The sequence below is a fragment of the Eriocheir sinensis genome, chromosome 24, assembly GCF_024679095.1.
Source record: "Eriocheir sinensis breed Jianghai 21 chromosome 24, ASM2467909v1, whole genome shotgun sequence".
Taxonomy (NCBI): Eukaryota; Metazoa; Arthropoda; class Malacostraca; order Decapoda; family Varunidae; genus Eriocheir; species Eriocheir sinensis.
The window spans coordinates 1710192-1725191 of NC_066532.1; the positions used below are offsets into that span (position 1 = coordinate 1710192).

The following is a 15000-nucleotide window of genomic DNA, read 5'->3' on the forward strand; positions in this document are numbered from 1 at the left end:
ATGTGAGATAGATAAGTGGATAGATATAGATGGATAGATAGAGATAGACTAGGAAGGGACATGTTGAGTTGATATGCTGATGTGTGACAGATAGATAATAGATGGATAGATAGATAGACAGACTACGATTTGTTGATGATGTGAGATAGATAAGTGGATAGATATATATTGATAGATAGAGATAGACTAGGAAGGGACATGTTGAGTTGATATGCTGATGTTTGACAGATAGATAATAGATGGATAGATAGATAGACAGACTACGATTTGTTGATGATGTGAGATAGATAAGTGGATAGATATAGATGGATAGATAGAGGTAGACTAGGAAGGGACATGTTGAGTTGATATGCTGATGTGTGACAGATAGATAATAGATGGATAGATAGACAGACTACGATTTGTTGATGATGTGAGATAGATAAGTGGATAGATATAGATGGATAGATAGAGATAGACTAGGAAGGGACATGTTGAGTTGATATGCTGATGACGTGTGACAGATAGATTATAGATGGATAGATAGATAGACAGACTACGATTTGTTGATGATGTGAGATAGATAAGTAGATAGATATATATTGAAAGATAGAGATAGACAGACTAGGAAGGTACGTGTTGAGTTGATATGCTGATGACGTGTGACAGATAGATTATAGATGGATAGATAGATAGACAGACTACGATTTGTTGATGATGTGAGATAGATAAGTGGATAGATACATATTGATAGATAGAGATAGACAGACTAGGAAGGTACGTGTTGAGTTGTTATGCTGATGTGTGACAGATAGATAATAGATGGATAGATAGATAGACAGACTACGATTTGTTGATGATGTGAGATAGATAAGTGGATAGATATAGATGGATAGATAGAGATAGACTAGGAAGGGACATGTTGAGTTGATATGCTGATGTTTGACAGATAGATAATAGATGGATAGATAGATAGACAGACTACGATTTATTGATGATGTGAGATAGATAAGTGGATAGATATAGATGGATAGATAGAGATAGACTAGGAAGGGACATGTTGAGTTGATATGCTGATGATGTGTGACAGATAGATTATAGATGGATAGATAGATAGACAGACTACGATTTGTTGATGATGTGAGATAGATAAGTGGATAGATATAGATGGATAGATAGATAAGAACAACCCCCAGCATGCCGAGGGTATATAAGGTGCCCGATAAACAATAACTACACCATACAACTAACGAATCTACACCATGCAACTGTACACTCCTATATAGTCTTTCCTTCCCCTCCATCTGTACCTAGTTTGCCTGGTTCACGAAGCTTGGTGTTGTGTTCGTGTGTGTGTGTGTGTGTGTGTGTGTGTGTTCGTGTGTTCGTGTGTGTGTGTCAAGATCTTCAAGGCCTAAATCTGATCGCCTTTCTGGGTTCCCTCTTTGATGTTTTTTCTGATGTTTCTTGTCATTTTCCTTCACCAATATTCTCCGTCCTCTCAAGAACCCTAACTTTTCGTCTTCTGTTTCCTTTATCTTCCTCCTCCTCCTCCTCCTCCTTCTCCTCCCACTTCCTCTTCTTACTATATCCTTGATGAAAAAAAGAGAACATAAGAACATAAGGTGGCTACATGAGGTCGGTGGTAGGGCTAGACAAGTCATCTCCTGTGAACCTAACCCCACCTAATCTCACTATCCATGACGCTATCTAATTTTTGTGGACGTATCTGTCTTCTTTTTCCTCTTTCTCTTCACCCTCCCTCTTTCCTCTCTCTTCTTCCACTTCCCCTTTTTCTTCTTTCTCCTCCTCTCTTTTCTCCTCCCTGTTCCCTCTTCTCTCTCCTTCCTCTTCCTCTTCTTCCTCTCCCCTTTTCTTTCCTCTTTCTCTTCTCCCTCTCTCCCCTCCTTCTTCTTCTCTTTCCATATCCCCCTCTCTCTCTTTCCCCTCCTCCCCTTCCTTCTTAATCCATCTTCATCCAGTCTCTCACACCCACCACATGACTGCCAAGCCTGTTCCACTCATCCACCACTCTATTAGTAAACCAATTCTCGCTAAAGTGTTTGTTGAATCTGCCCATTACAACGTGTCCTGGCCGGCTCTCTTACCAACGAAACTTTATATAATATCACCCTTATTAAAGCCCTTCATCCGTTTATAAGCTTCAAACACACACACACACACACACACACACACACACACACACACACACACACACACACACACACACACACACACACACGGCATAAAAAAAAAAAACAGATTAAACATTTTACAATCTGATTTTCGATATTCTTTTTCACTCAAATCTTGTTAAGGCTATTCTCTCTCTCTCTCTCTCTCTCTCTCTCTCTCTCTCTCTCTCTCTCTCTCTCTCTCTCTCTCTCTCTCTCTCTCTCTCTCTCTCTCTGATAAGTCTCCTTCGCCTTCCAATAGAATACAAATTTAAATGTCTAAGTCTACCCTCATAAGGCAAGTTTCTCACCCCATGAATAGTAATTTTTGTCATCCTCCCCGACACATATTCTAACAAGTTACTGATATGGGTGATTAATAGCAGGGGAGCCAATACTGACCACTGAGGGACCCCACTCGTAACACAGCCCCAGTGAAGGAGGGGAGGAAAGAGAGGGGATAGAGGGGAGAAAAGGGGAAGAGGGGAGGGAAGAGGAGATGTCAATGGAAGGGTGTGAAGGGGAGAGGGAGAGAAAAAGAAGGGGAGAGGAGAGGGGGAAGAGATGAAGGGAAGGGTAAGAGAGAGGGGAGACGAGGGGAGAGACAGGATGAAATGAAGAGGGATTAAGAGGGAAGGGGAGGAGGGGAAAGAGAGAGAGAGAGGGGGAGATGGAAAGAGAGGAAGAAGAAGGGGAGAGAGGGAGGAGGAGGAGAAAGAGGGAGAGCGGGAGGAGAAAAGAGGAAGAGGAATTAGAGGAAGAGAAAAGGATGAGGAGAGAAAAGAAGAAGAGGAAGAGAAGAGAGAGGAGGAGAAAGAAGAAAGAGGGGAAGTGTAAGAAGAAAGAGGAAAGAGGGAGAGGAAGAGAAGAAGAGGGGAAGAGGAAGAAAAATAGAGGTGTTAAGAAGAGAAGAGGAAGAAAAAAATAAAAAAGAAGAAAAATGGAAGACAAAAGAAGAAAACAAAGAAGAAAAAACGAAAGATAAGAGAAGAAAGCGAGAGAGAGAGAGAGAGAGAGAGAGAGAGAGAGAGAGAGAGAGAGAGAGAGAGAGAGAGAGAGAGAGAGAGAGAGAGAGAGAGAGGACAAAAACAGTATCATATTTCATTTATTTATAATACACACACACACACACACACACACACACACACACACACACACACACACACACACACACACACACACACACACACAGCATAAAAAAACAGATTAAACATTTTACAATCTGATTTTCGATATTTTTTTTTTACACTGAAATCTTGTTAAGGCTATTCTCTCTCTCTCTCTCTCTCTCTCTCTCTCTCTCTCTCTCTCTCTCAACTTCGCTATCGGTTTGTAATTTCCGTAAAGAGAGAGAGAGAGAGAGAGAGAGAGAGAGAGAGAGAGAGAGAGAGAGAGAGAGAGAGAGAAAGTGGTGCTTCGGGAGAGTTAGTAGACAGAACGTGAATAGAGGTAGTGAGATAGTGCGCTCTCTCTCTCTCTCTCTCTCTCTCTCTCTCTTTCTCTCTCCATTTTTCCTCCTACCTGTCAAATTTTTCTTCCTCTTTCTCTCCATTATTCTATTTTTGCCTCTCCACTTTCCTCCCACTTTTCCCTTCCCCCTCCAATAATTGTCTCTCTCTCTCTCTCTCTCTCTCTCTCGTTCAATGCGTTAAGGACCTGGGGGTCAAAATCACGCCAAACCTCAAATTTTCACATCAATGCATCGATGCAGCAAATAAAGCGAACATAATGTTGAGCTTCATTAAAAGAAACTTTTTATTTAAGAATAAAGATGTAATACTTCCGCTCTACAATAGTTTAGTCAGACCCCACTTGGAATATGCGGTACAGTTTTGGTCTCCCCACCATGCAAAGGACATTGCTAAATTAGAAGGTGTTCAGCGTCGGGCAACAAAAATTATCCCTTCCTTGCGCAACAAATCCTACGAAGAAAGGCTTTCCACCCTTAACATGTTCTCTCTTGAGAAACGTCGCCTCCGAGGAAAACTGATCGAATGTTTTAAAATACTTAATGGTTTCACGAATGTAGACAGATCAACATTGTTTATGATCGATGACACTTTGCGTATGAGGAACAATGGCGTAAAACTCAGATGTAGACAAGTAAATTCAGACTGCACCAAATTTTTCTTCACCAACGTTGTAGTGCGAGAATGGAATAAGTTCCCACCGTCAGTGCTCCAGTGTAACACGATTGACTCCTTCAAAAACAAGCTCGACCGTCACTTCCTTCAACTTAATATCAACTAGAGTTGAAATGCAACGTTTTGGAGCCATTTGATTAATGTAGAATCACTTAGGTTTAAGGACAGACCACCTAGTCTGGACCATGGGGTCTGTGTGGTCTGATTTTCTATGTTAATCTATGTAAATCTCTCTCTCTCTCTCTCTCTCTCTCTCTCTCTCTCTCTCTCTCTCTCTCTCTCTCTCTCTCTCTCTCTCTCTCTCACCTGATGAAGTAGTCGTACACGAAGTCCTGGTGGTCGTCGAGCCAAGCCTCCATCCTGGCGCACTCCGGGTCGTAGTTGTACTGGGGGGGCGTGTGCAGGGGGGGTAGCACGCCCCCTCGCAGCTCAGCAGGGTCAGGAGGCTCCCCCCCGCCACCCCCCCCGCCGCTGACGTCACTCGCGCCCTGACTGTGCTTGGCTTCATCCCCGTGGCTCCCCCAGCCTGGAAAGGGAACAGGCGAGGTTAGGTCAGGTTAGGTCAGATTGGAGTGATTTGGGTTGGGTTGGGTTGGTTGAGGTTAGGTTGAGGCAGGTTGAAATGGACTGCTTTGGGTTGATGGAGGTTAGGTCAAGTCAGGTCAGGTCAGATTGGTGTGATTTGGGTTGGGTTGACTTGGTTGAGGTCAGGTTGAGACAGGTTGAAATGGACTGCTCTGGGTTGATGGAGGTTAGGTCAGATGAGGTCAGATTATTGTGATTTGGTTTGGGTTGGGTTAGTATTAGGTTCGGGCAGGTTGGGTTAAGTTTGGTTTGGTGGAGGTCAGGTCAGGTCAGGTCAGGTCAGGTCAGGTCAGATTGGTGTGATTTGGTTTGGGTTGGGTTAGTATTAGGTTAGGGCAGGTTGGGTTATGTTTGGTTTGGTTTGGTGGAGGTCAAGTCAGGTCAGGTCAGGTCAGATTGGTGTGATTTGGTTTAGGTTGGTTTGGTTGACCTCTCTTTTGGCCACTCTTCACTTTTGTCTATTATGGGAGCGGTGAGTAGCCGACTTTTTTTTTTTTTTTACACTTTTTGTTGCCCTTGAGCCGTCTCCTTCATTGTAAAAGAAAGAAAAAAATAGACGGGGCAAGTTAAGGCAGGTTGAATTGGTCTGGGATGGTTTGATGGAGGTCAGGTCGGGTCACGTCAGGTCAGATTGAATTGATCAAGTTTGGTTTGGGTTGTCTTGGTTAAGGTTAGTATTAGGTTCGGGCAGGTGAGGCAAAGGTGGCGGCTCAAGGTTAAAAAAAAGGAATGGGAGGGGGGGAGAAAAAAAAACCGCAAACGGACGATAAAAGTGGTTTGAGTTTGGTTTACATTTGGTGGGTTGGGACTTATATAGTTTGGTTGGTTTGGTTGGGTTAGGGTTAATATTATACGGTTTGGGCTAAGTTTGGTTGGTCTGGTTGGGTTAGGGTCAGTATTATATGGTCAGGGCTAAGTTTGGTTGGTTTGGTTGGCTTAGGGTCAGTATTATACGGTTTGGGCTAAGTTTGGTTGGTCTGGTTGGGTTAGGGTCAGTATTATACGGTTTGGGCTAAGTTTGGTTGGTTTGGTTGGCTTAGGGTCAGTATTATACGGTCAGGGCTAAGTTTGGTTGGTCTGGTTGGATTAGGGTCAGTATTATACGGTCAGGGCTAAGTTTGGTTGGCCTGGTTGGGTAAAGGTTAGTATTATACAGTTTGGGCTAAGTTTGGTTGGTCTGGTTGGGTTAGAGTCAGTATTATATGGTTTGGGGTAACTTTGGTTGGTTTGGTTGGGTAAAGGTTAATATTATACGGTTTGGGGTAAGTTTGGTTGATTTGGTTGGGTTAGGGTTAATATTATACGGTTTGGGCTAAGTTTGGTTGGTTTGGTTGGGTAAAGGTCAGTATTATACAGTTTGGGCTAAGTTTGGTTGGTCTGGTTGGGTTAGGGTCAGTATTATATGGTTTGGGGTAAGTTTGGTTGGTTTGGTTGGGTTAGGGTCAGTATTATATGGTTTGGGGTAAGTTTGGTTGGTCTGGTTGGGTTAGGGTCAATATTATATGGTTTGGGGTAAGTTTGGTTGGTTTGGTTCGGTAAAGGTTAGTATTATATGGTCAGGGCTAAGTTTGGTTGGTCTGGTTGGGTTAGGGTCAGTATTATATGGTTTGGGGTGAGTTTGGTTGGTTTGGTTGGGTAAAGGTTAGTATTATATGGTCAGGGATAAGTATGATTGATTTGGTTTGGCTTAGGTAAAGTTTGATTTGGTTTGAGATTGGTTTGGTTGGCTTGGTGTAGTTTCAGTCAGTTTGGGTTGGCGTGATGGTAGCGTAAGTAATGACTGCGCAGCAACAACAACAACAACAACAATAAATAATAATAATAATAATAATAATAATAATAATAATAATAATAATAATAATAATAATAATAATAATAAAAATAAAAACAATATAATGAATGCGATAAAAAAATGAGTGACCAAAAAGTTTAAACTACAACAAAAACATCAACTCCTCCTCCTCCTCCTCCTCCTCTTCCACCTCCTCCTCCTCCTCCTCCTCCCACTACAACTACCACTAAATAACACGAACTATACCAAAATCACCATCCTCAACACACACACACACACACACAGTTTACAAAAGCATGCCGAGAGAGAGAGAGAGAGAGAGAGAGAGAGAGAGAGAGAGAGAGAGAGAGAGAGAGTATTACGTCCGTTAACTTAAATATATAGTCATGCAGAGAAGCAGTAGAAGAAGAAGAGGAAGAAGAAGAAGAAGAAGAAGAAGAGAAAGAAGAGGAAGAAGAAGAAGATGAAGAAGAAGAAGAAGAGAAAGAAGAAGAAGAAGAAGAAGAAGAGGAAGAAGAAGAAGAAGAAGAAGAAGAAGAGGAAGAAGAAGAAGAAGAAGAAGAAGAAGAAGAAGAGGAAGAAGAAGAAGAAGAAGAAGAAGAAGAGGAAGAAGAAGAAGAAGAAGAAAAGGAAGAAAAAGAAGAAGAAGAAGAAGAAGAAGAAGAAAAGGAAGAAGAAGAAGAAGAAGAAGAAGAAGAAGAAGAAGAAGAAGAAAGCCCTTTTTCTCCTTTACTAAAACAAAATAAAGAGAAGGGAAGTGAAAGGAATGGAAGTGTAGGGGAAGGAAAACGAAGGAAAATGAAGGGAAGAAAAAGGGAAGAGAAAGGAAAAGATTGGCGTGACAAAAACAGAGGGAGATTATAAGGATGAGGGAAAGGAAAGGAAAGAAAAGGAAATGAAAAGAGATGAAGAAAGACTGATAATGGGTTGAAGGGAAGGAAGGGAACTGAAGGGCCCAAACACACATGCCCTTAAACAGTGCTTCAAAAATATTACCAACTTCGAATCATCTTCCTGAACGCGCCAGACCAACATATCAGAAGCAATGGGTGATGACAGTGTTCGGGGCAAATACTATCACACAAATCATATGGGTTGAAGGGAAGGAAGGGAACTGAAGGGCCCAAACACACATGCCCTTAAACAGTGCTTCAAAAATATTACCAACTTCGAATCATCTTCCTGAACGCGCCACACCAACATATCAGAAGCAATGGGTTATGACAGAGTTCGGGGCAAATGTTATTACACAAATTCTTCCCCGCCTGCACAGTGACGAACGGTATAGACACGCATTAAGGGTTGAAAGCAAAGGGTTATGACAGAGTTCCGGGCAAATGTTATTACACAAATTCTTCCCCGCCTGCACAGTGACGAACAACGCTATAGACACGCATTAAGGGTTGAAAGCAAAGGGTTATGACAGAGTTCCGGGCAAATATAATCACACAAATTCTTCCCCGCCTGCACAGTAACGAACAACGCTATAGACACGCATGCAGGGTTGAAGGGAAGGAAGGGAACTGAAGGGCCCACACACATATACCCTCAAACAGTGCTTCGAAAATATTACCAACTTCGAATCATCTTCCTGAACCCGCCATACCAACATATCAGAAGCAACTCCTCTAACTCTTTTTATGAGCAGTGACTAGCGGGCTTTTTTTTCATATGTTTCCTTTTTTTTATGCCCTTGAACTCCTTTGCTGTAAAATTAAAAAAGGGTGATGACAGAGTTCACGGTAAATACTATCACACAAATCCTTCCCCGCCTGCACTGTGACGAGCAACGCTATAGACAAGCATGCATTTACAGTGTACGTTAGCAGTGAGGGTGTTACAGTCTCTCCCCCGAACAGTGTCATCATCCATTGCTTTGAAAAGGTTGGTGTGACATCTTCAGGGCGTGTTTCTGCAAGTTGGGGACATGTTTGAGGGACAATGTTTGAGGGTATGTGTGTTCAGGCCCTTCAGTTCCCTTCCTTCCTTTCATCATCAGCCGCTGGTTTGAAAAGGTTGGCGTGTCATGTTCAGGACGTGTTTCTGCAAGTTTGGGACATGTTCAGGACGTGTTTCTGCAGGTTTGGGACATGTTCAGGACAATGCTTTGGACAATGTTCCTGGAAAGAGCGCTTGGGATTGAAAGGGCACGGAAGAAAAGTATAAAAGTAGTGAAGGGAACTGAAGGGATGAAGGGGTCTGAAGGGCCTGAATAAAGTAATGAAGGGAACTGAAGGGAAGATGAAGAGCACATATTGGAAGCAGAAGGGGCGTGAAGGGAACATGTAGGAACTGAAAAGGGGGTTGAGGAAGGGCACATCACATGAAGGGAACTGAAGGGGCGTGAAGGGAACATGTAGGAACTGAAAAGGGGGTTGAGGAAGGGCACATCACATGAAGGGAACTGAAGGGGCGTGAAGGGAACTGAAGGGGCATGAAGGGAGCAACACCAAGAACTTTCTACCCCACACACCGGAGCAACAAAGCGTGGTAGACTCGGGCGAAGGGGCGGGATGGGCGGCGTGGGCGGCAAGCGGGCGGGGGTGCCAATCCAGAGGGCGCCAGTGTTGCCACCTGCGCCTCCTCCGCCCCCCCAGCTCCCGCGGCCTCTCCTCATGGTGGTGCTGGTGGTGGAGGTGGTGGTGGTGGTGGTGTTGTTCTTGAAGGGAGAGTTTCCGAAGGCGGCTGTATCTGGTCTCCTCCTCCTGCTCCTCCTCCTCCTCTTCCTCCGCTCCCTCGTGTTCTTGATTCTCCTGTTCACCGCAGTTCAGGACGTGAGAGGCGCCCACACCCATAGCAGTGATAGGGGTGGTGGTAGTGGTAGTTGTAGTGGTTGTTTTGGTAGCGTTTCCAGTTCAGAACGAGTCTAATTTAGTGGTTCTTTGCGGGTTTATGTTATACCGTTGACTTGGTTTGGAGTAGTGGTAGGGGTGGTGGTAGTGGTAGTTGTGGTAGTAGTAGTTGTAGTGGTTGTTTTGGTAGCGTTTCCAGTTCAGAACAAGTCTAATTTAGTGGTTCTTGCGGGTTCTTTATATACCGTTGACTTGGTTTGGAGCAGTGGTAGTTTAGTAATGGTTGCTTTGGTAGCGGCAGTGGTAGTGGTGTGGCAGTGGTAGGGGTGGTGGTAGTGGTTGATTTGGTAGCGTTTCCAGTTCAAAGTAAGTCTAATTTAGTGGTTCTTGCGGGTTCTTTATATACCGTTGACTTGGTTTGGAGCAGTGGTAGTAGTGGTAGTGGCAGTGGTAGTAGTGGTAGCAGTAGTAGTGGTTGTTTTGGTAGCGTTTCCACTTCACAATGAGACTATTTTGGCGGTTCTTGCGGATTCTTGTTATCCCGTCGACTTGATGTGGAGCAGTGGTATAGCGGTAGTGGTCGTGGTTGTAGCGGTAGCAGTAGTGGTTGTAGTGGTAGCAGTAGTGGTTGTAGTGGTAGCAGTAGTGGTTGTTGCAGTGGTTCTTTGGGTTACGTTTCCAGATCAGAACAAGCCGGATTTGATGGTTCTTCTGGTTCTTGTTATCCCGACGGCTTGGTTGCGAGGTATGGCACTCTCAAGGCGCCCACACCCATGGCAGAGGTGGTGGGTTTTTTTCAGGTCCTTCCTACAGCGCCGGTAAGCTGCTTGAGGGGCTTCTTGGTCAATCCCACCCCAGTTAGCGGCGCAGGAGAATTCTATGTATAATGCCCTCTTGGTCGACCCCACCCCAGTTAGCGGCGCAGGAGAATTCTATGTATAATCCCCTCTTGGTCGATCCCAGCCCAGTTAGCGGCGCAGGAGAATTCTATGTATAATGCCCTCTTGGTCGACCCCACCCCAGTTAGCGGCGCAGGCGAATTCTATGTATAATGCCCTCTTGGTCGACCCCACCCCAGTTAGCGGCGCAGGAGAATTCTATGTATAATGCCCTCTTGGTCGATCCCAGCCCAGTTAGCGGCGCAGGAGAATTCTATGTATAATGCCCTCTTGGTCGATCCCACCCCAGTTAGCGGCGCAGGAGAATTCTATGTATAGCGGCTGCTGTGATGTATGGCTCCTGCCTGGCCCATGCTCCCCCCGGTGCTCCCCTTGAACGAAGTCGCTTAAGTTAGGGTTGATTGAAGGTCTGGGCCGCATGTGGGTAACCTTCCTCCACTCGGCGATGGCTTAAAGAATCAGCGTGTTGCGGTGGGATTCGAGCCTTGGTCCATGGGTTCACCACTAACGCACGCTGACCACTTAGCCACCGGAAGATGGTTGTGGTTGTGTTTCAAGGCTTAAACCAGCTCAAAACAACCTCCAAACAGCCCAAATCAGCCTCCAGCCTTAACCCAGGCCAGTCCGTTGCTACCGTGTGTCACAATTTTCCTCACAGACCGTCGACTTCTTAGCGGCGTTCACAGCCATGGCAGAGGCGACGGTGGTGTTGCCAACCTCGAATAGGATAAATCAGCCTTAATCCAGCCCACTCAGCTGCTATTTCCTGCTTTCCTTCGCGGCCATAGCAGGGGGGGGGGGGGTCTCCAGTCCAAACCAGCCCAACCAGCCGCTATTTTCCAGTTCCTAAACCGTCGACTTGCTTGCGGTCCACCCCCATCCTCCTCTTCTTCTTCAGTTCATGGGGAGGCGTGGGTGAGGGCGTGGAGGGGAGGGCGTGGGGGTGGTCTTCACACGCCTCCTCAGTCGCGGCATAGCTTATTTTTTGCGTGTGCGTGCGTGCGCGTGCGTGCGTGCGTGCGTGTCTGTCTCTTTTCTGGGGTAAGAGAGAGAAAGAGGGAAGCTGAGTGTGTGTGTGTATGTGTGTGTCTCTCTCTCTCTCTCTCTCTCTCTCTCTCTCTCTCGGCATGCTTTTGTAAACTGTGTGTGTGTGTGTGTGTGTGTGTGTGTGTGTTATTCAGCAGCTTCCCTCCTCCTCCTCCTCCTCCTCCTCCTCCCTTGCCATCTACTCTTCCCCTCCCCCTTCCTCTTCCTCCTCCTCCCCTCTTCTTTCTTTCCCTTCTCCTTTCTCGTACAACCTCCCTTTCCCTTTTCCTTCCGTTCCAATTTCTTCCTCCTCCTTCTCTTCCTTCCTTCCCTCCTTCTCTTCCTCCTCCTCCCTTCCCTTTTTCTCTCCTTATCTTCCCCTTTTCCTTCCCTTCCTTTCCCCCAAATTTCCTCCTTTTTTCTTTTTCCAATTTCTTTTTCCTTTTTTTCTTCCCTTCCTCTTTCTCTTCCTCCTCCTCCCTTCCCTTTTTCTCTCCTTATCTTCCCTTTCCCTTTCCCTTCCTTTCCCCAAATTTCCTCCTCCTCTTTTTTCCTTTTCCAATTTCTTTCTCCTCCTTTTCTTCCTTTCCTCTTTCTCTTCCTCCTTCTCCTCCCTTCCCTTTTTCTCTCCTTATCTTCCCCTTCCCTTTCCCTTCCTTTCCCCCAATTTCCTCCTCCTCTTTCTTCCTTCCCTCCTTCTCCTCCCTTCCCCTTCCCTTTTTTCCCCTTATTCTCTCTTATTTCCCTTCCTTTCCTTTCCCCTCTATTTCCTCCTCCTTCTCTTTCTTTCTTTCCTTCTTTCTTTTCTTCCTTCTCATTTACTTCTTTCTTCTTTTAACCTTCCATTTCCTCTCTTAATCTCTTTCCCTTTCTTTTCCTTCCTTCCTTCCTTCCTTCCTTCATCCTCCTCCTCCTCCTCGCCAAACCACACTCGTATACAGGATTGGAATATCTATGTAGGAGTTATTAAAGGAATCGAATACAGCAAACTTAGGATTCATTTAGGCAAGACACGACATAAAAGAAAAGATAAATAAGTTGTCAGTATTACCAACTCAAAAAATAAATAAATAAATAAATAGAAATAATAGCAATTGCATTTTCTAGACAGCTTTTCGCCTTCGTTAACTTTCACACATCTTCTCTCTCTCTCTCTCTCTCTCTCTCTCTCTCTCTCTCTCTCTCTCTCTCTCTCTCTCTCTCTCGATTCAGATTTTTTCCGACCACTGAATAAGAAGACACACAAGAGGAGGAGGAGGAGGAGGAGGAGGAGCCATTTCCGGACGAACCCGTCAAAACAACATCAGGGGAGAGGAAAAAAGGGAGAGAAGGGAGGGAACGAGGGAGGGAAAATAGGGAGGGAGGGGATAAGAGACGGTAGGATGAAAGGGAAGGGAGAAAAAGGGAGGGAGGTATATTGACAAAGGTAAGGTAGGAAGGGAGGAAGGGAGGGAGGGAGGGAGATAAGGAGGGAAGGAGGAAGGGAAGAGAGGAAGGAAGGGAAGGGAAAGGAAAAGGAAGGAAGGGAAAGGAAGGTAAGGGAAGTGATGGAAGGTAAGGATGGAAGGAAGAAGGAAGGAAAGAGAAGAAGGGAAGGGAAGGGAAGGGAAGGGATGAAAGGGAGGGAAGGATGAAGGGAAGGGGAGGAAAGGGAGGGAGGAAGGAAGGGAAGGGAAGGGAAGGGAAGGGAGGAAGGAAGGGAAGGGAAGGGAAGGGAAGGAAGGGAAGGGAGGAGAGAGAGAGAGAGAGAGAGAGAGAGAGAATAAACGTAACACAACACAATTTAATATTAGTTCGGAAAAAAAAGTATTGCCATGATTATGTTGCTGCAAAACAAACAACAACAACAACAACAACAACAACAACAACAATAATAATAAAAATAATAATTGTATCAGTGTTGCCAGACGTGATGGATATGTTGCGAAATTGGTAATACTGTTGACTTAATATTAAAACAACAACAACAACAACAACAACAACATTATTAGAATAGAAATACAATATCGAGAACGAGATAGAGAACGTGGGAACGATTTCACACACACACACACACACACACACACACACACACACACACACACACACACACACACACACACACACACACATATTCGTCTTCTCAGTATTTCTCTCTTTATCCAAATTCTTCATTCTCTCATTTTTCCTCTTCAAATTTCTCTGTTCCCTTTCCTTCTTCTTTTATTCGGACAGACAGACAGACAGACACACACACACACACACACACACACACACACACACACACACACACACACACACACACACACACACACACACACACACACAAGGTAAAGATTAATTAGTCAGGTAAGATTTTTTATTTAATTAGTTTTCCGTTAATCAATATTTTAAGACGGGAGGGATAACCATTTTTCAGGGGGGAGGAGGAGGAGGAGGAGGAGGAGGAGGAGGAGGAGGGGGGGTCGCGTCTCTCTCTCTCTCTCTCTCTCTCTCTCTCTCTCTCTCTCTCTCTCTCTCTCTCTCTCTCTCTCTCTCTCTCTCTCATCGATATGCAACTTAAAATATGCCTGTCACTACCACTGCAGGTCTCTCTCTCTCTCTCTCTCTCTCTCTCTCTCTCTCTCTCTCTCTCTCTCTCTCTCTCTCTCTCTCTCTCTCTCTGGATGTGTGTGTGTGTGTGTGTGTGTGTGTGTGTGTGTGTGTGTGTGTGTGTGTGTGTGTGTGTGTGTGATAATATGTATGTGTAATATGTATGTAATATGTGTATGATAAAAATAACAAGAATAGGAACAGGAATAAAAAGTAACAGAAAAGAAAATCAATTAGGAAAAGAAGAAGAAGAAGAAGAAGAAGAAAAAGAAGAAGAAGAAGAAGAAGAAGAAGAACGATGATGATATATAAAAAAAAATGGAAAAAACAAACAAAATATACATAACCTCCCAAACTTTCCCTCGACCTCAAAAAAAAGAAAAAAAATGAATGGCCGAACTTTTCAAACTTTTCCCTTCAAATTATTCTGGGCCAAGAGATTTATAGTAGAGCCTTCCCTTACACTCCTTGGACTCCTTCCTTTTATATACATTTATCCTTTCTCCTCTTTCTCTTCTTTTTGTCATCTCTTGATTTTTTCTCTTTTCTTTCTCTTTTATTTTTTTCTTTTCTTTCTCTTTTATTTTTTTCTCTTTTCTTTCTCTTTTATTTTTTTCTCTTTTCTTTCTCTTTTATTTTTTTCTCTTTTCTTTCTCTTTTATTTTTTTCTCTTTTCTTTCTCTTTTATTTTTTTCTCCTTTCTTTTTATCTCTTTTCTTTTTACGGTATCTCTTTTTTTTCTCTTTTCTTTCTCTTTTATTTTATTTTATTTTATTTTTCTCTCTTTTCTTTTTATTTTTTTTATTTTTTCTTTCTCTTTTATTTTTTTCTCTTTTCTTTTTACGGTATCTCTTTTTTTTCTCTTTTCTTTCTCTTTTATTTTATTTTATTTTATTTTTCTCTCTTTTCTTTTTATTTTTTTTATTTTTTCTTTCTCTTTTATTTTTTTCTCTTTTCTTTTTATCTCTTTTCTTTTTACGGTATCTCTTTTTTTCTCTTTTCTTTCTCTTTTATTTTATTTCCTTTTCCTTTTCTCTC

At 43.7% G+C, this 15000-nt stretch overlaps 1 protein-coding gene across 5 annotated transcripts in view; it reads right to left on the minus strand.

Moving 5' to 3' along the window:
• The window catches only part of LOC127002710 (dual 3',5'-cyclic-AMP and -GMP phosphodiesterase 11-like), a 134971-nt gene that overhangs the window by 44977 nt on the left and 74994 nt on the right, over positions 1–15000 (minus strand). For 3 of the 5 annotated variants that reach the window (XM_050868796.1, XM_050868795.1, XM_050868797.1), the window contains one exon: positions 4604–4823. In XM_050868796.1, coding sequence (XP_050724753.1) covers positions 4604–4823 — 220 coding nt within the window. Of the gene's footprint in view, positions 1–4603; positions 4824–9147; positions 9606–15000 lie in introns of those variants that run through there. The other 2 variants (XR_007756454.1, XM_050868794.1) reach the window with 1 other exon arrangement.